General features: G+C 40.3%; 1 protein-coding gene across 2 annotated transcripts; it reads right to left on the minus strand.

Moving 5' to 3' along the window:
* Nucleotides 1-1,861: 1,861 nt before the first annotated feature.
* C3H14orf28 (chromosome 3 C14orf28 homolog) lies at nt 1,862-14,570 on the minus strand. Of its 2 annotated transcripts, XM_004612145.2 has the most exons (5): nt 14,291-14,570; nt 10,782-11,306; nt 6,372-6,461; nt 5,127-5,261; nt 1,862-3,723 (listed from the first exon to the last, which is right to left on the minus strand). In XM_004612145.2, exons 2-5 carry the CDS (start codon nt 11,303-11,305, stop codon nt 3,540-3,542), a joined length of 933 nt encoding a protein of 310 aa, XP_004612202.1. In that variant the 5' UTR covers nt 11,306; nt 14,291-14,570; the 3' UTR covers nt 1,862-3,539. The 2 variants fall into 2 exon arrangements, with proteins under 2 accessions (XP_004612202.1, XP_054989896.1); XM_055133921.1 differs by lacking the exon at nt 6,372-6,461.
* Nucleotides 14,571-19,666: the final 5,096 nt, after the last annotated feature.

A 19,666-nucleotide genomic window follows, 5' to 3' on the forward strand; every position in this document is an offset into this window, starting at 1 on the left:
TTATATTTTTTCCCCAATTGTGGTCAGGGTTTCAAAAATCCTTCAAAATAATAATCGTTCAAGAAAAACTTCAAAATAGGGTTTTTATTTCCTGATGCACTCCCCATTCCAGGGGAGTGAACCAACACATAGTGATGGTGTTTAAGATTATAGAGGGGCTGGAGTGATAGCACAGCGGGTAGGGCGTTTGCCTTGCACGCGGCCGACCCGGGTTCGAATCCCAGCATCCCATATGGTCCCCTGAGCACCGCCAGGGGTGATTCCTGAGTGCATGAGCCAGGAGTAACCCCTGTGCATCACTGGGTGTGACCCAAAAAGCAAAAAAAAAAAAAAAAAAAAAAAGATTATAGAAAGGAAATGCCTTGCCACAGATGCAGGGTGGGGTGAGGGGAGGACGGGGTGGGGGTGGGGGAGGGATGCTGGGACTATTGGTGGTGAAAAATGGGCACTGGTGGAAGGATGGGTACTCGACCACTGTATGACTGAAATGTAAGCACAAAAGTTTATAAGTCTATAACTACCTCATGGTGATTCACTAATAAAATTTTTTTTAAAAAAAAAGTGAGACGCACTATGAATCTCGGAGCCGAGCAGCTCACTGCAGGGATGACTCCAGACCATGCACTGGGCTGATTTCACTGGGCCACCTCAGATGGGAGCAGGCATCCCCTCTCTGCATGCACCAGATGAACCCGGGCAGCAGCAAATCTCCAGAACCCAATCACTGCTACCCTCACAGCAGATCTTCACAGGCTCATCCCGGGCCCTCCCCATGCAAGAGACTAAATACGCTGGAAAAAGCCAGTTATGTGGGACCAGTGACTGAAAACGCATGGGGTCGGTACTGGGCCATCCCTTCCCATCTTCCTGCCCTTCCGGGGGTCCTGGTAGTCACACCCACGAACTGCCTCCGGGTGATATTTAAGCGCATTAACACTGAACAGTGGATCAGTCTCTTGCCTGGCTGTCTTCCCCGGGGCCCCTCGGAGGGGATGGGCTCCATCTTCCCTCCCCACCCCGAGCAGAGCTCCTGGCGGTCAAAGACCACCGGAACCTAGCTACAGCCATGCTGGAGGCCCCTCTCCACACGTTCGGACAGGCCTCATGCATGAAGGTACCGGCAGAGGAACCCAGGTGTGTGTAATCCCATCAAGGGCCAACATCCAGAGAGATTCTTAAAAGCAAGCTCTCAGAAGTGATATCTTCAGCCTACTTCTCCCTCTGGGAGAAACTGGCAAGCTTCTGAGAGTTTCCTGCCCACATGGGACAGCTTCCCATGGTGTATTCATATGCAAAATCCAGTAACAAGCTGGATCTCATTCCCCTGACCCTGAAAGAGCCTCCAGTGCGACATCATTGGGAGGGCAGAGTCGAGAGAGACTTCTGGGATCTCAGGGAAGGGTCGAATGGAGAGGTTGCTGGGCCCGCTAGAGAAGTCGACGATTGACGGGATTTCATGATCGTGATCATTTTTGGATCACACTCGGTGGTGGCTCAGGGGTTAGTCAATCCTGGCAGTGCTCTGGGGACTTTGTTAACGATTGAATCTCAGGCTCATGCATACAAAGCACACGCTTATCTCTCAATATAAGATCCCCAACCCCCAACCCGCCAAATAACTTTTTAGATTCAGAAAAGTTTAGGGGCAAGATGGTACAGGGGTTCAGGTACTTTCCTTGAACCTGGATGCCTCCAGCACCACCACGAGTGATCCCTGAGCACAGAGCCAGGAGTAAACTCTGAGCATTGGTGGGTATGGGATTCCCCCCAATACTCCTACCAATATAGTGCCCCTTTCCCAGCCAAAATTAGACAAGTTTAATACTAAGAAAATCTGGGACATTTACCATACATGAAAGAGGTAGAAAAATATGTAACTTTTATTGGAATATTCAAGGTAATCAAGATTTTAACAAATATTTTAATCCTCACAACAACCCTGTGAGGTAGGTAAGTCATTATTTTGTGATGAATTATTATTATTAGAAATAAAGTGCAATTCCTAAAAGAATAAATCTGCAATAGGAGTAATTTTGTTAAATGATACAATTTATGTATAGGTTAATAGTTGTATATTTGTATACTTTCATTCATGCAATAAAATGTCCCCAGAAAAGTTTACAATAAATCAAATCCACCTTAAATACTTCTTGGGAAACAATTCATATAAACCCTGGGTGAATTTTTGAAAATAAATCATTTTATATTATGTAAAAAATGAATTTTGCTCAAAGTGAGACATTCTCAGCAGTGTTTTACTCACATTTATCTACTCTTCAGTAAGTTAACTCAACATGGCACCAAACAAATGTAAAATTATTTACTGAATTAAGCTTCAGAAATTTAGTACATGGCAGTGACCAATATTGTTATATTGAGACGTCTCAAAATATACTGCTCTCACTCTCAACCTCAAACCTAAGTCAACTATGTATGAAATGTAAACTGTAAAATAAATAGATACAAATTTCCAAAAAGCACTTTCTCTTAAAAAACTTAATTTTTTCTTCAAATTGCAAAAGAAGGGGGATCTTTATAAAAACAATAATCTGATAACTATAAAACTCTAATAGTTTATATTGTAAGTCAGTCTCATGCTATTTATTCACCACTTATAGGGAGCTAGCAGAAGTTAACTCCAAAAATTTAAGTATTATTTTTTCCCTCTGTGCCAATATGACTTACTAGGGAAAAAAAAAATAGTCCCAAGTACCCATTTTATCTTAAATATATATTTAAAGTACATTTCTATTGTTAATCCAACAATAGTAAAACATCCAGTTGCTAATAATTTTCATAGTTCTACTATCAGCGATATAACTTTTATTTATGAGATAAATGCTTAGCTTTGCTATACAACTTATTTGTAACAATAAATTAAGCTTGAGGGCTAGGTTAACTCAAAATATGCTGTCATAGTTAGAATATCTTATAAAGCTATAATAATTAAATCCCAGAAAAATTTTTCATCTAATTTTTTTTTTCAGTTGCTACAGGAAAATTATGTGAAGCAATATGTAAAAGAAACATCATCTATAACAAATACATTCAAATCCATAGTAGAGCCAATAGTGCACTTTGGATTATAGTGAGGTAGGACAAAGATATACATACATATATTTTGAAATGTTAAATTTATATAACTGAAATTCTGACATACTCAGATTTTATTTGGATATCTGAAAAGAAAAATTTAGAATTCTAGTGTCAAACTATTTTCTTAGATTCAAAGACAAAATTGTAAAAATCCTCTGAAGTACATATAAATAAAAATTATGAAGGCTACAAGATATATTTTATTTCAACATAAAATAGGCTTATATAAAAATAACCCAGGATATAGAAAAATTAAATACAAATATTTTTGCATAGATTTTCTATGTAAAGTATTTACCTGGGGTTAAACACTGGGAAATACACATCTGAAACTAGTATAGTTGAACGGTTTCCTTGGATACCAAGTTTATATCAAATAAAAGCCCTTCATCTGGGGGATATGGGTAGGAGGGAAAACAATTTAATTTAGCATCAGTCTATATTTATTTCTCTGTTGCTCGAATATAAACCAATGATGACAAAAGGAGAAACTCTGGGGGTTTATTTAACAAAATTAAATTCACATTTCTGAGGCCATCATAGTGCATCCAATGTCCATCAATCTGGAAAGCTGCAGAATAATGATGTTCCTCTTTGTTAAATAATGTGGCACCTTCCAACAAATACCTGCAAGTTAAATGATAAAGCACAGCAGAAAATTACAATAGTTCTAAATTTTATTTATTAACGCATTTTGTGTGCCAGGAATTCCATCCAGGGCCTCACACATGGGAGATATGTATTCTACCACTGTAGAGTACATACCAATGTATATACTCCATTGCTAGATCAGTAGTTTTTTGGTTTTGTTTTTGTGTTTTGGGCCACACCTGATGGTGCTCAGGGCTTACTTGTGGCTCTTGCTCAAGGATTACTCCTGGTGATGCTCAGGGGAGCAGATACTTTACTGGGGATCAAACCCAAGTTGGTGATATAAAAGGCAAGTGCCTCAATCCCTGTACTAATTCTCCAGCCCACTTTGAAGTTTTTTTTTTTTTTTTGAAGGGAGAGCTTTTTCTTTTGAAGGGAGGGCGGGCAGGCAATTAGTTAAGCACCTCTTTGCATGCAGAAGGTCTGGGTAGGATCCCCAGCAGCACAGCATATAGTCCGCTGAATAATCCCAGAGCACCAAGATGAAAGAAACTTCTGAGCACCAACTGCCAAGAGTGACCCAGTAAAGAAATGCAACTCTTAAATTTTTTTTGCAAGTCTCACTCAGCTCTGTGCTTGGGGATTTGTCTGGTAGTACTTAGTGGGGACTATATGGTGCTGGGATTTCTTGAATTGAGGAGATAGCTCAAAGGGTTAGAGTATTATGTTTTGCATGCAGAGCCCTGGGTTCTATCCCTGGCACCATCCGGTCCCTTGTGCACATGTGGTATGTCCCCTCAAAAGTTAAAAGAAACTTAGTTTGGGATCAGATATTTTTCTCTATAATGAAGGTCAACATTTTATACTAAATGATGACTTGGACTATATACTTCTTTATACAGGTAGCTACTTTACTGCCATGTCAAGAATTATACTAAACACCATATGTATTATCTCATTAATTATTCACAATAATGATGCTAGATAAATGCTGTCATTTCTTTTATAGATAAGAAAACTGATGATGGGCTAGAGATATAGTATAGTGGGTAGGGCGCTTGCCTTGCACATGACTAACCTGGGTTTGATCCATAGCATCCCATATGGTTCCCTGAGCACTGCCAGGAATAATTCCTGAGTGCAGAGCCAAGAGTAAGCCCTGAACATTGCAGATATGGCCCAACCCCCCTCACCCCTCCTTCACAAAAAACCCCTAATAGCAAACCAGTTAATAGTTTGGGTCTAAAATTCATATCATTTGTAAGAGAGGGTGGGAATCTGAATCCTTTTCTGCATATTCTGTAGTCCAAAAAATGCAGCACTATGCACATTGCTGATGACTGATTTCACTTAGCATATACTTATGGATAGATATAACTTAAATAACCACATATCCTTAAGGATTATTCAAAGCCATGATGGAATACCCATATACATACTTGTGATCAGATAAATCCAAGTGATAAGGTACATATGCCAAATCTTCAGATTTCCAATGCTGCATATTTAAGACAACAAAAGGTGGTGCTCCATGGCAGAAAACTCGCTGGGAAAATTCTCTTAAGCCACCACACCTAAAATTGAAAATATTCATGGACTGACTTTATTACAGTTGGGAAAAGTTTGTTTTATTTGTTTCTGTTATCTTCATTAATTTTGTAATAAGTATAATTATCTATTTTAAATATGGTAACAATATGGCTACTTTAATTCTTTGGAAATTTCCAAAGATGTGAGGTTTTTATATACTAGAAATACTACTTCTAAAGCTCTAAGAAAAGCTATAAAATCATGTGATCTTTTAAACTGATATAAAGCTTTATTTGTAGGTGCATATTATTATTTTTCTCTAAAATGGTTTCCAACAGGAATAATACCAGAGAAGGGAACAATATGACTTCCTATAATCCTCTTTAGGCAAGATTAAAATTCCCTAATTAATTCTGCTGTCATTAGAATAAAGTAAATTCTGTTTCTTAGTAGTATCAGGTAGTAAGCATGTGAATGAGAACATAACACAATTATACAGTAAAATCTCGATTAACCGGAATGCTCAGGGCACAGTATTTTGGTTAAGAAACAGCCTTGATGAAACTATGTTTAACCAGAAAACCATTTGTTTCATTCTTTGTTACTAAAATATATTCATTCACTTAGGTATAAGTAACAACATAGTTTATTCTTTCCTCCTTTTTCTCCTAAATATGCTCATTGTAAATTAATGTAAACATAGACATTGGTAAGAGATTGGGATGAATAGATGAACATAATCTGTCTCTCTGGACTTCATTTTTTAAAATACTATGTTAAGTGTTTTGGTTGTCATTTACCTCTTTCTCTTAAATGAGGAGTGCAGAAAAAAATCCAGTTAATTGAGGGTCCCGATTAGCTGGGTTCCGGTTAACCAAGGTTTTATTGTACCTACTCAGCAGTGGGGGGAAAAGAAAAAGGCATTTGCTTTGTATTCATCAATTAACCTTAGTATTATATCCTATAGTGATATTTGATAATGAAAACACAGCTAAAAGATCTCACAGTAAACAAAGGCATTAAAAGAATTTTAAATGTTAGACTTCCAAAATGTGAGTTGCAATTTCATAAGTATTAACATCAACGAGCTTAACAGCCCAGATTTCTTTATAACATAGAAATATTTTCATCTTAAAACACTATAATATACTCACCCATGCTCTTCACACAGTTCAATCCTAGAACAGAATAACTCATCCATAGCCAGTCGTATCAAGTTTCCATGTGGAATTTCTTGAGGAGGACTAAAACAATTTTAAAATGTATGTATTTACAGCTAAATACATTAATAGGATAAAAATTTTACAATTTAATATTATAAATTACAAGCACACCAAATATAAAAGCTACACTATTATTCATCTTTATATTTCTTGCAGCTTGTATAGAAACCAGTTGAATTTAATAAATGCTAATATAGTAAGCTTTCCAAGAAACATCAAATCTTGCTGTAAAATTGCTCCCAAAATATGTATTTTATTTTATTTTTTCCAAGAGGGTTCAAAAGATGGCCGTTTCGGGAGAGAAAGAAGGATAAATAAACAGGAAAGGAGCCAGAGCGATTGTACAGGAGGTAGAATGTTTGCCTTATAAGCAGCTGACCTGGATTTGATTCCCAGCATGCCATATGGTTCCTCAAACACTGCCAGGAGCAATTCCTGTGTGCAGAACCAGTAATAACCCGTGACCATCGCTGGGTGTAGCCCAAAATCAAAATCAAAAAAGAAAAAAAATGTAATCAGGAGAGTGAGCGTCTTACTAAATGAGTGACTTTCAGCCACTCATCTGGTAATTTTTTTCTTTACATATTTGAGGTTGTCTTAAGCATAGAATTGGGAATGGGGATATAATTCAGTGGTAATGTGCATGTTTTGCACGTATGAGACCCTGAGTTTAAGCCCTAGCACCACCATATACATACAATGCTTTAATAATTAAAAAAATTCATGGGGAAAATGGCTCAAAGGGCTTTACATGTGGGAGATCCACATTCAATCCTTGGTCTCACATGGTCCCTGCACATTATCTGGAGTGATCCTTAAGCACCAAGTCAGAAGAAATCTCTGGGTACTGCTGGATTGCTGGATGTGGATGTAGCCCCCCCCAAAAAAAATTAAGTAAGTAGGGCTGGGGCTGCAATTCAGTCCATCAACTCGTCTTGCCATGTGTGAAGTCTTGGGTTCAATGCCCAGCACCACCCGCCCCCCACAAAAAAAAAATCCTATTAAAATAAATCACTGGAGCCACATACAGAGGTTCCAAAGGTCGATGCCATCATATTTCCCAGAACAGCAACTTGTTTGTTCCTTAAGCACCATCTGCTGCATATCTCTGGGTGTGGACCCCAAAGCCCCTAAGAGTAGTTCTTACACTGCCAAGTCTCCCCCATGAATTTTTTTGGGGGAAGGGCAGCACACCCAACAATGCTTGGACCATGTGGCACGAGGATCAAACCTGGGTTTTCTACATGAAAACCCTATGCTCTAGCCAGAAAACGCTTCCTGGAATCCTGGTTCTTGTAAATAGATTTTTTTTTAAAAAAATAAAGCTATACAGATATGATGAAAATATTTTCTTGAGAAGTACAAAATCTTGGCATAAATATGACTTAAATATTTCCTTATAATTTTAAAACATAAAAATTACATATTCTGGGGACTGGAGTGATAGCACAGCGGGTAGGACATTTGCCTTGTACGCGGCCAACCCGGGTTCGATTCCCAGTGTCCCATATGGTCCCCTGAGCACAGCCAGGGGGTGATTTCCTGAGTGCAGAGCCAGGAGTGACCCTGAGCATCGCTGGGTGTGACCCAAAAAGCTAAAAAAAAATTACAAATTCTGGGGGCTGGAGCGATAGCACAGCAGGTAGGGCATTTGCCTTGCCTGAGGCCAACCCAGGTTTGATTCCCAGCACCCCATATGGTCCCCTGAGAACTGCCAGGAGTAATTCCTGAATGCAGAGCCAGGAGTAACCCGTGAGCATCACCGAGTGTGACCCAAAAAGCAAAAAAAAAAAGTTACATATTCTTACTATTTCATTAATAACAGGTAAAACAAACACAAAGAAAGGCAGAGAAAGAATTGATGAGTATTAGAAAATTCCATAAGAGAAGGTGTGTGTAGATGTGTATGTACATATATCACTGTATCACTGTATCACTATCATCCAGTTGCTCATCGATTTGCTCGAGCGGGCACCAGTAATGTCTCCATTGTGAGATTTGTTGTTACTGTTTCTGGCATATCAAATACTCCACGAGTAGCTTGCCAGGCTCTGCCGTGCGGGTGGGATACTCCCAGTAGCTTGCCGGGCTCTCGGAGAAGGACGGAGGAATCGAACCTGGTTTGGCCGAGTGCAAGACTCCATACACATTTATGTATAATATATATTTGTCTGATTTACCATTCTGTCCCAGTTCCAGGAAGTCTGCTGTAATGTCTCTATGACTTCAGAGGTTCAGTTCCCTCTCTTCCCCACTTTAAAACACATAAAACTTAAAAGATAAATTTCTTTACAAAGAGCAAGATGTGACCCAAGGATGTCTCAGTGATCAAAAAAGAAAGAAAGAAAAAAAAAGGAAATACCATTTCTTTATCAAGACTCATAGATAGTACAGGGGTTCATCTCTGCCTTTCATGGGGCACAGATTCAATTCTTATTACTACACATGGTCCGTAAGCATCATTAGGAATGATCCTGAGCATAGGGCCCAAGAGTTACCTCTGAGCACAGCAGTGTGGCCCAAGAGTGGAGGTGGGGGGGGGGTAGGGGAAGAAATGAAATTAAAATAAATGCTTGTGTAAAAGGTGTGAATCTGGGGATTTGATGCCTGGTGCTGCCTACATGTGCCAAGGTCCCTTTCACTCTATTTGGAACCCCCATGATGCAACAAAATGTGAGACCTCTGGAACATCACAGCTGGGCATGTGGAACCACAACAACCAAATGTGCAGCTCCCAGAAAACACCACAAACAAGTGAGTCTGTAATCTCCAGTCCTTACAACAACCACAACAGCAAAATAAGGAAGGGGGAAACCTGTGGGTCCTTAGAGAAACTGAAAGGGATGAAAAATGAAAAATAGCAAGCCATATTTTTTGAAATGCTTATTTTTTTAACAGTCATAAAGTTTTTTTTTTCCTGATGGAAACTTTAAATCACCATCATCCTATCAGCAATACAGGAAAATGGGCAAAGTATCTTACAGAAAGTAGACTTTAATTAGTAGAATAAGAAATATAAAGTATCTGGTATGGGGAAACAGTTCAGAGGACTGGCATACATGTTTTGCATTCACAAGGCCTGGGTGTAGTTCCCAAGTACCACAAACTGAAATTATTTTTTAGATTTTTATGAGTAGCATAATGGCAACGTTAAACTAAATATGCTATAAGAAATGGACTTTAATCACTCAGTGAATGCAATGTACAGTACCAAAGGAAGCATCTCTTAGGTTACTAGTCTGTACCATAAGACCAAACACAATTTCGAAAGTATTTTTTGTTTTTCTTTCTACTTTCCACTGACCTTTTTTTTTTTGCTTTTTTTTGGGTCACACCCAGCGATGCACAGGGTTTACTTCTGGCTCATGCACTCCAGAATTACTCCTGGTGGTGCTGGGGGACCATATGGGATGCTGGGAATCGAACCCGGGTTGGCCGCGTGCAAGACAAACACCCTACCCGCTGTGCTATCACTCCAGCCCCTCCACTGACCATTTTATCCCTTCGTCAGTTCATATCCCTTGGGGACTTTTATATTTCCCAACTCATCACTATTGTCACCCTGCTTTGGCCTTCCTGTCAATTGCTGGCTCAAATGGTTTATCTTCTTTCTGAAACAAACACTCAGCAAGGAATAGGAGTGAGTAGGGAATAGAACCTCAGGTAGGGCACCTGCCTTGTCCCCAGCTGAACTCTGGAACCCCATATGGTCACTCAAGCCCTACCAGAAGTGATCCCTGAGCACAGCTGGATGTGGTCCCCAAACCCAAACCAAACCAAAGGAAAACATTCAGCAGTGTCCCAAAATATTACTAGAGAATGAAGAAAGCTCCCCGCATCACCATCACCATCACCGTCTCCTTTTAATTAGGATCCCAAGCCCAGGGTTACTGTTTGTAATTATGCCCCACTCATGGCTTGAGGAGTACTTTTAATGTTCTTGTTCATGTAGAATTCGTCTATCTTACAGAGATCCATTCAAAAAGCAAAATATTCCAAAATAGTATTGACTTTTAAGAGATCACAATCGTGACACAAGAACATAATTGCCTGGAAAGTCAAACTAATAATACAAAGAAAAAAATTATACACATCACTTTGCAAGTGTAATAAGTATAAGTTTTCTAAAGAGAATTCTAAGATGTTGCCATATAATAAGCTAACATTTTTGTCACGGGATTCACTCAAGAATCTTGTATTTGTGTGGTTTGCTTTGTGTAAGTTACTTGCACCACAACACCGAACTTTAAATAAAAAAGTTACACATATACTTAACAATCTTATTTTAAAAATTAAACAATTTTTGCCAAAAGTTACAAAACGGACTTTAGAACAACTTACTTTATATTAATTGTGCGCTGCTGATCTTCCTGCACACGAGTTGGGCACCGCCAGTTGGAACAGTAACTCTCTTGGATGGTACACATGAGATTTTCAAGATTTTTTGTAAAATTATCATGCTCATTCCCAAATAAATCAATGATTAATGAAGCTTTATGTACTTCTGATTTGTACTGCTGTTTTTCCATCTTGTCCCAAATCCAAAGCAGCTTCACAGTTGTAAAACTGTAGGTGTCCATTAAATAAAGAAAACAGTCTACAAACTCTCTACCTAGATGAAGAGAGAGTTCCCTGGGAAAATTTTCATTTTCATTAAGAATGACATATAATAACATCAAGAATCCATCTATAGTGCAGGTATTTTTCAGTCTGATTTCAACATAAAGTGGTGTACAGGATACTGCTTTGCGGCCAGCTTTGATAGTGAAAACACCTCCCCAGGGAAGAACAGGTCTCCAAAATGAGCGATCTTGGTTATAGTTATTTTTAATTGATGCTTTGATCTCTTCAAACAGTGTCTTCATCCTGAATTTTAGAAGTTGAAAATAAAACATGTAAACTTGTGATTTCAGATGTTAAATAGGTTTAAATAAAAATTAGGCTACTTAAATATTCAAATTAAATTCAAGTCATTAGATTAGCTGACCTAAGTTATCAAAAAGTTCTATTAAACATTACAAGGTATGTGCCATTTTTTTTTTTTTTTTGCTTTTTGGGTCACACCCAGCGATGCTCAGGGGTTACTCCTGGCTCTGCACTCAGAAATCACTCCTGGCGGTGCTTGGGGGACCATATGGGATGCCAGGGATTGAACCCGGGTCGGCCGCGTGCAAGGCAAACTCCCTACCCGCTGTGCTATCGCTCCGGCCCCGGTATGTGCCATTTTTTTCTTTATGCAATTGCTTGGTCTCTGGAAACAGTATTTAAGATGCTGCAATCTATATTTGGTACAGAATGATCATTTGATAACTCTAATTACACTGCAGATTTTTATATTACATACAATCTCTAAAAAGAAATAAATTTAAAGGTAAAATCTATATTTGGTTGTGTATATTCCTGATATAAGTATCTACCCTTCAAAATTAAAGCTGTGTTTCATTTTTGTTCTTGTTGATGTGTGGTTACACTTAATCAAACTGAACAAATAAAATTCTTAGTTGGGCTATAGAGTAACAGAATGGAAGCTAAAATATGAAGAGTAATATTGAGATTTCAAACTAAATAAAACATACAAAACTTAATTACAAATACAAGTCTGTTTTATGGGCTCTTTACTTACAACCTAAGGCTGTACCAGATATCCTATCATTTTAATTGGCCTGCTGTTAAGAATTCAGATATTAATAAATATCCTGATCCCCTTTCTCTTCAAGTTTTGGGAATGGACTGGAGTATACTTCTAATATTAAACTGCTACCTATCCTATCCCTATCTTTGACAGCTAAACATTTTTAGTTACCAGCTGCATTTGGACAAATGCTTGTATCATGCATAACAACAAAATTAAGAAAGAATTAAAGAATGAGTTCCTCAAAAAACCTGAATTAATAAAATTGCTTTGTTACTCATGACAAATGTATTTGAACTACAAAGTCATAGGATTTTCCAACATGCTACTTTTAAAGTTTTTTTGTTTTCAAAGAGGGGAGATGCACTGAGGGAGGGGAACAAGAGCAGTGAGTGATTGGCATAAATATCTTGTTTTCACCTTGATTTTTGTTTGGTCTTGGGGCCACATCCGAGGTGCTCAGGAATCCCTCCTGGCAGGGATGGAGGGGCATATGCAGAGTCAGTCATGCAACGCAAGTGCCTTAACCTCTGGACTACCTCTTTGGGGCCCTTTTCACCATCTTTTAAAACACAGCATTCTTCCAAGTACAACACGAATACAGACAGCACTGAATGCCGCAGACCTATGTTTTATTTGTGGGAGAAATTAAGTACAAACTTATTTTCAATTCAGCAGATTTACTGCTCACACATGTAGGCGCATACAATCACGGTATCTTTGGCTTGAAACAAGATACTGTGGACTCTAAACTATTAACTACTATATTTAGTCTTCAGTGTAGATGTTTATATATAGTAACGTGTTGGCTCTAGTCGGTATTTGGGAGTAAGAGGGCATGGCAAATCTGGACCCTTGGAAAACACAGACTTCGTTTCCTCTCAATGGGAGGAAACGAAGATGTAATTTAGATACCACTGACCTATCCTGAGATTTCAAATACTCACAAGACGTGTAAATGCTTAAGCAATGAAAATACGAAAACATTACTCGTGATTTAATTTGTTGAAACTTTACTTCATTAACGGGCCACAATCGGTGGTGGTGCTCAGAACTGAGTCCAGACGCTGAGGTAAGGAATCACTCGCTTCTGGGGGTGGGGCAGGGAATCGAAGCCAGGTCCACACCGTGCCATGCAAGCACCTACATCCCTGCACTAACTCTCCAGCCCGAATGGCTGAATTTTATTTATGTGAAGGGAGGTAGGCACATCCTCTGGAACTTTAAGAAACCCTGTGGTAAGAACATTCGCTTAAGTTCAGTTTCCGAAACAATTGCCTTAAAAAGGAATCGCACATCTCTGCAGCATTTTTCTTTAAAATGACCTCTTGGATATAATAAAGCGAACAGTAACTCCAGTTCTGTACAAACTAACATTCTGTACCCAAAAAAGTAATATTCTAAGAGAAACTACTATTCTACGATATACAATAAAACTAGCTTGCCTTTTTCTCCCTGAAAAAAAAACTGCGGGAAGGTGGGCGTGAGGGGGTGGGTGGGGTGAGGCGGGAGCTTGGGTAGATTCGCAGGCTGGGAAAATTCGCAGATCATCTAGTTGCAGCTTTAAGGTGCTTTGTTTCCAAAAATAAATCGCAATTAATGCAATTTGTCCTATGTGGAGCAATGGTTGCATTACTTAAAAACTGCTTTAAGTTGGCATCATCTGTATCATTCCGCAGCCAGCCAAGCTAGAAGTCCGGGCTGGAGTTCTTTGGCTCGAACAGGGCCTGGAAAACTCGCCGACCTCTAATTCCTCCGCAACAGGACACCTTTCTTCTCTCCTCTCCGAACGAGTGAACAGTCCTCACCCCACAGCTGCTGGGGAGAACCCCATCCTCTGCCCAAGGCACTGGAAGCCGGACTGCCCCCCCCCGACTCCCCGCCATCGTGCAACATCGGGGATCCAAAAGGCATCCCGGTGGAAGCGGTGCCCCAACACAATCTGCAAAACTGCCACGCGCTGCCCGGCCCAGGAGCGCCCCGGACTCCGAGGCCCGGGGTCGCCCCCATCTCCGCCCCGCCGCCGCGCCGCGGCCACGCCCACCCGCCCCCGGCCCTTAGCACCCCGCAGGCCCCGAGAAGGGAGGGGGGGCTAGCACCGCCCCCGCGGCAGCTCCCCGCGCCGGGAGCCCGTGGGACGGCCGGGCGCCGGGGACTGCGGGCAATGGGCGGGAGGGCCGGCTCGTTCTCCGTCCACCAGGAATCCGGTATCTCGTACCTCCCCGGGGACCGAAAACCGCCGGTGCCGCCGCACCCGCCGCCGCCGCCGCTTGCTCATGGAGAGCCCGTGCTTGCCGCCGCCGCCTCATCTACTAGCACCGCGGGCTGCCTCGGTCTCCCCGGCGGGAGTGCTGGGCTCCGGCACGGCCTCCATCGCACCCGCCGCGGCGGGAGCCACAGCAGCTCCAGCGCCCAGGCCCGATCCGAGCGGACCCACGGAGCCAGGACCGCGGGACGCGTAGCTTCTGATTACCGAGGAAGATTCGGCCTGACCTCCGCCCCCCTCCCCCGAGACGAGCCCCCCTAACTCCCCCGCCCTTGCCGCTGCCTCACGGCGCTGCTGCGCACGCGCGGAGCCTCCGGGCCAAACGTGCGAGGGTCGGCTGTGTGTACAGCGTCTAGAATTGCCCAATGGGAGTCAGGATCAGGTGCGGAGGGCGGGATCTAGGAGAGGGGCGGGGTTCTAGGGTTTGGAGTGTGGGTGGGGCACCCGGACGTGGGCAGGGCTTGCACGGAGGCGGAGCTTCGTCCGTGCAAAATGCTTGGCATTTTGAGTCTTATCCCATCCTAGAATACCTGTCTTGATTTTAGTTTGCGTCTTGGTTCTTACCGTCCCAGTTCCTTTACTCAAACGGACGAAGCACTGTTTTGTCAATAACTTATAGTATTTCAACTTTTTTGATTTAAGTACTCGAACAAAAGTTGAAATATGTTAAAGGTTGTCTTACTGTGTTCAAGGTAACCACTGACCTGTATGCTGCAACTTACAATGGAAATTATTCTTTGTTTGGGGGGCACATCCGGCAATGCTCAGGGATTGCTCTTGGTTCTTCACTTAGGAATCACTCCTGGTAGGCGTGGGGTGGGTTGGGGGATCACATGGAATGCCAGGGATCTAACCCAGGGCAGTGGCACGCAAGGCAAGTGCCCAGTATCCCTATGCGCTGTACTGTCTCTCTGGTCCCTACAGTGGAAATTAATATTCTTTACGGAAAATAGATCGTCTTACTCCGTTTTAGAGATTAATATGGAGTTTTGGAGATGATATGATCTCACTCATTCCGTTATAGCTGGAAATCGAAGCTAGAAAACTGAGTAATGCCAGCATCCGAGAGCTGTTCAGTCTCGGAGTTGGTTTTGTAAATCAGAGTCTCTTTATCAATCAGAGCCCATGTGGCTCTGCTCCTGGAGAAAACAATCCACCCTGGGATACTCTCTCCACTTGCAGTTAGAAGTGGGGAATGCCCATGATCTTTTCTCATCTAGCTAATTCAACCAATGATCCTAAAGCGGAGCTTTGTTTCCAAAACCCACCCTGCAGAGCGCTCACGGCCAGACCGTTACATAGATGTGTAGCTCTCACTTATAGGCTAAATTAGGCGGAGTACGGACGTATTCTTCACTATTGGGACAATACCTATGGTACTTCTTTATGAATTCTCAGTCTAAGCGTAGAGGGCTGGGTACTAGTAGAGAGGCTCAGCTTACTTAAAATAATGCTAGAGATGGGAAGAAAGGCGGTTTCCTCAGCAGAAAAGAACTGATAACTGGCTCTTTCTAGTTTCTAGTTTTCTGGTTTTAACATTCCTTAGGGCATTCCACAGATGAGTAAATAGAAGATTGTTTATAGTGGAATTCATGTGCAGAAAAATTATTCTCAATATTAAAAGTACCCCAGCAAGGTTAAAGAAAATTCTTTAAAACTGTGCATAAATACAGGTAATACGCTTAATGACTAAAGTTGTAAGACCCATATGACTGGTTTGGTCATTCTCTTCATAAAAACACCCAGTAGTGTTGGTATCACTATTTCTGGAGAATAGCAGAAAAGTGGCTAAATTGCTAAGACTTGACTACACAGAAGCAGCTTGAGTCCTTTACAAACTTTGATAATTCACAACCTCACCAAGACCATCAACTGAGATTTCCGTTCTGCTTCCACTCTGCTTTTCTCAAAATCTGACAGCTGAATTTTAAGTTTTTTTAGGGTGTTTGCCTTGCACGCAGCCGACCCAGATTCGATTCTTCTGTCCCTCTCGGAGAGCCTGGCAAGCTACCGACAGTATCCCACCCACATGGCAGAGCCTGGCAAGCTACCCATGGCATGTTCAATATACCAAAAACAGTAACAGCAAGTCTCACAATGGAGATGTTACTGGGGCCCACTCAAGCAAATCGATGAACAATGGGAGGACAATTATAGTGATTTTTTTAAAAAGACAATTTATCGAGGTGTAATTTACTTACAATATATGGAACATATTTAAAGTACATAATTTGATAAGTTTTGACATATGTATCCTCACTGCAGTCAAGTGAATAATCCATCATCCTTAAGTCTCTTCATCCTCTTTGTAATTTCTTCCTCCTTGCCTCCCACACCTAAGCAACCATTAATTTATTTTCTGACAGTCTAGATTAATTTGCATTTTCTAAAGTTTTATATAAATAGACTCAGTAGATATTCTTTTTCAGAGACTTGGTTTCTTTTACTTAGTATAATTTTCTTGACATTAATTTATTTTGTGTACCAATACTTCATTCCTTTGCATTGTTGAATGTATTCTTTTTTTTTTTTGGCTTTTTGGGTCACACCTGGCGATGCACAGGGATTACTCCTGGATCTGCACTCAGGAATTACCCCTGGCAGTGCTCAGGGGACCATATGGGATGCTGGGATTCGAACCCGGGTTGGCCACGTGCAAGGCAAACGCTCTACCCGCTGTGCTATCACTCCAGCCCCAAATGTATTTTTTTCATACGCATAAAGAGAGGCTTCTAAAATCTCAGGGTTAGAATGAATGGAGACGTTACTAAGACCGCTTGAGAAATTCGACAATCAATGGGATGAAGATGATGATGATGATGATTTTTTCATATAAAAATACCACAATTAGTTTATCCACTGATCCATTTATGTACATCTAGGTTGTGTGTATTTAGGGGCTCTTGACAAACTACTCTGAACATTTTTGTACAAATCTTTCAAGTCTATTTATGAGCATATGTTTACTTTTTTTTTCTTGGGTAGACATTTTGGGTAAAGTGGTAGAATGCAAGTTTGTTTCTTTGTTGTCTTGAAGCCACACCCAATGATGCTCAGGGGTTACTCCTGGCTCTTCACTTAGGAATTACTGCTGGTGGTGCTCAAGTGACCACGTGGAATGCTGGGTATAAAACCCACGTTGACCACTTGCAAGGCAGGCACATCTGCTGTACTATCTCTCCAGCCCCAAACACATGTTTTTGTTTTGTTTTTAGTTTTTCTTTTATGGATCATACCCAACTGTGCTTAGGGCTTACTCCTGGCTCTACTCCCAGGAATTACTTCTTGTGGTGCTCTGGGGACCGTGTTGAGTGCTGGGTATTGAACTTAGCTTGAACCCAGATGCATATAAAGCAAGCATCTTACTCTCTGCAGTATGTTTCCACCTGCAGAATGCATATTTTTGAATGTCTGGGACTTTGGAGTTCAAACACACACACACACACACACACACACACACACACACACACACACACACGCGCGCAAAAAATAAAGCCTAGAAGAGGAATGGTTAAATAATAAGGCAAATGTATAACTTTTTAAAGAAATTCATAAATTTTCTCTTCATCAATTTATACCATTTACATTTCAAATAAAGGAGTATATTTAATATCTCTTTATCTTGCTGTAGTCGGTCATTTTTAACTATAGCCATCTAATAAATGTGTGGTGGTATCTTTTATTAATACGAATGATAAAACAAGATATTATTACTATTATGTATTTGTCTTGTGGTGCTGGGGATTGGACACAGGTTTCATGCTTGCAAGGCATGCACTTTACTACTGGCCACAAAGCCAGAGCTATCTTGTTTTGTTTGTACAACTGTGTTCCCTTAACCTTGCTTCTGCATTATGTATTTTCACTTAGCAGTAGTCAACTGTAGGCTGAAAATAGTACATATGATAATATTTTGTTTGTTACAGTGCTAGGAATGAAACCCAGAGACTCACACATCAAAGACAAGTGCTCTGCCACTGAATAATATAGTTGACCCCAAGATACTTTGAAAGAGAGAGGGACCACGAACATTTAAATTTCACACACACAAATACACCCCCCCCCACACACATACATTTTGCTGTGGTCGAACTAAATACAGAGCTTCATACATGAAGGCATACACTCTACATTTCCCAGCCCAAGAGTGCATTATTATACTTCTATTTTATAAGATTTGAGTTATTGATCCTATTGTATCTGATTGATAAGTGAGACTTTTTTTGAGGGGTACATACCCTTCAGTTCTTAGGGATTACTCCTGGTTCAGTGCTCCAGAATCACTCCTAGAGTTGCCTCTGGACTATTTATGAAGATGGAAATTTAAAGGGATCTACTGAGTTCAAAGCAAGTGCTTTACCTGCTGTATGTATGATCTCTCTGGCTCTGAATGCATGCTGTTTATCTGATGCATGCCTTGCAAACTTTGTCCTGGTATGTGGCTTGTCATCATTTTTTTATTGGCATACTTGAAGAAGCTTACATTTTAACAAAGTCTATTTTATGTATTGGGCTTATAGTGCCACTCTAAAAAATCTTTCTTAAACTCAAAGACTTTTTCTATCTCCTTACAATTCTATCATTTTAGGACTTATATTAAGGTCTATTAAGGTCTAATAAGGTCTATATTAAGATCTATATTAAGGTCTATGTGAGTTATTTTTATATTGTATGTGAATTATGGATTCAAGTTTATATTTGTCACATATGGATACCTAATTATTCCAGCAGTATTTGTTGAAAATGTTTTTTTATGCTATGTTATTTTTGTGCTTTTGTCAAAAGTAGTTGTCTAATATAATTTCATAAATACTTATACAATATCATATATATTAGCCTGTGTGTTAGCACTGATGATATCAGTAAGTATTCTTTGGTTGTAAAAATAGACACCAAATATTGCTAAAATAAATAATAAATTTATTGAAGCTTTGAGGTATGCTGGAAGAAAGAAAAAAGCTGAATAATAAGGTCTCAGCTAGCTTGATTGATCATAATAGAAGTATCTAACCAAAGGACAACTGATCTTATTGACAGAAAGAAAGAGGGGATGCTGGGGAGATAAAGCAGTGCTTCCCAACATTTTTACATCTACATATGCTAAACAATCAAGATGGGCAGTGTTCAGAATGGACTGATGGCGATTAGGTGGTATCTATATTGTGAACGGTGAAAAAAAAGTCCATTAAATTTTCTTTATAGGTATAATTTTAAGAAAAATACTTTTGGAAGATAAATATGAATTTATATAAAATTACTAAAATTGATTAAAATTTTGATCAGGGACTGAGGAGTTAGTATGGTGGGCAAGGCACTTGCTTTGCATAT

Source organism: Sorex araneus, chromosome 3, assembly GCF_027595985.1.
Source record: "Sorex araneus isolate mSorAra2 chromosome 3, mSorAra2.pri, whole genome shotgun sequence".
Taxonomy (NCBI): Eukaryota; Metazoa; Chordata; class Mammalia; order Eulipotyphla; family Soricidae; genus Sorex; species Sorex araneus.

Bases quoted from the DNA above. Each gene is read 5' to 3' on its own strand.
- C3H14orf28 (XM_004612145.2), bottom strand. From the start codon at position 11,305: ATGAAGACACTGTTTGAAGAGATCAAAGCATCAATTAAAAATAACTAT. The intron at 6,462-10,781 runs GTAAGTTGTTCT...AAATTGTTTTAG, and splicing joins CAGCGCACAATTAATATAAA to TCCTCCTCAAGAAATTCCAC. The intron at 3,724-5,126 runs GTATGTATATGG...TTTAACTTGCAG, and splicing joins TTGGATTTATCTGATCACAA to GTATTTGTTGGAAGGTGCCA.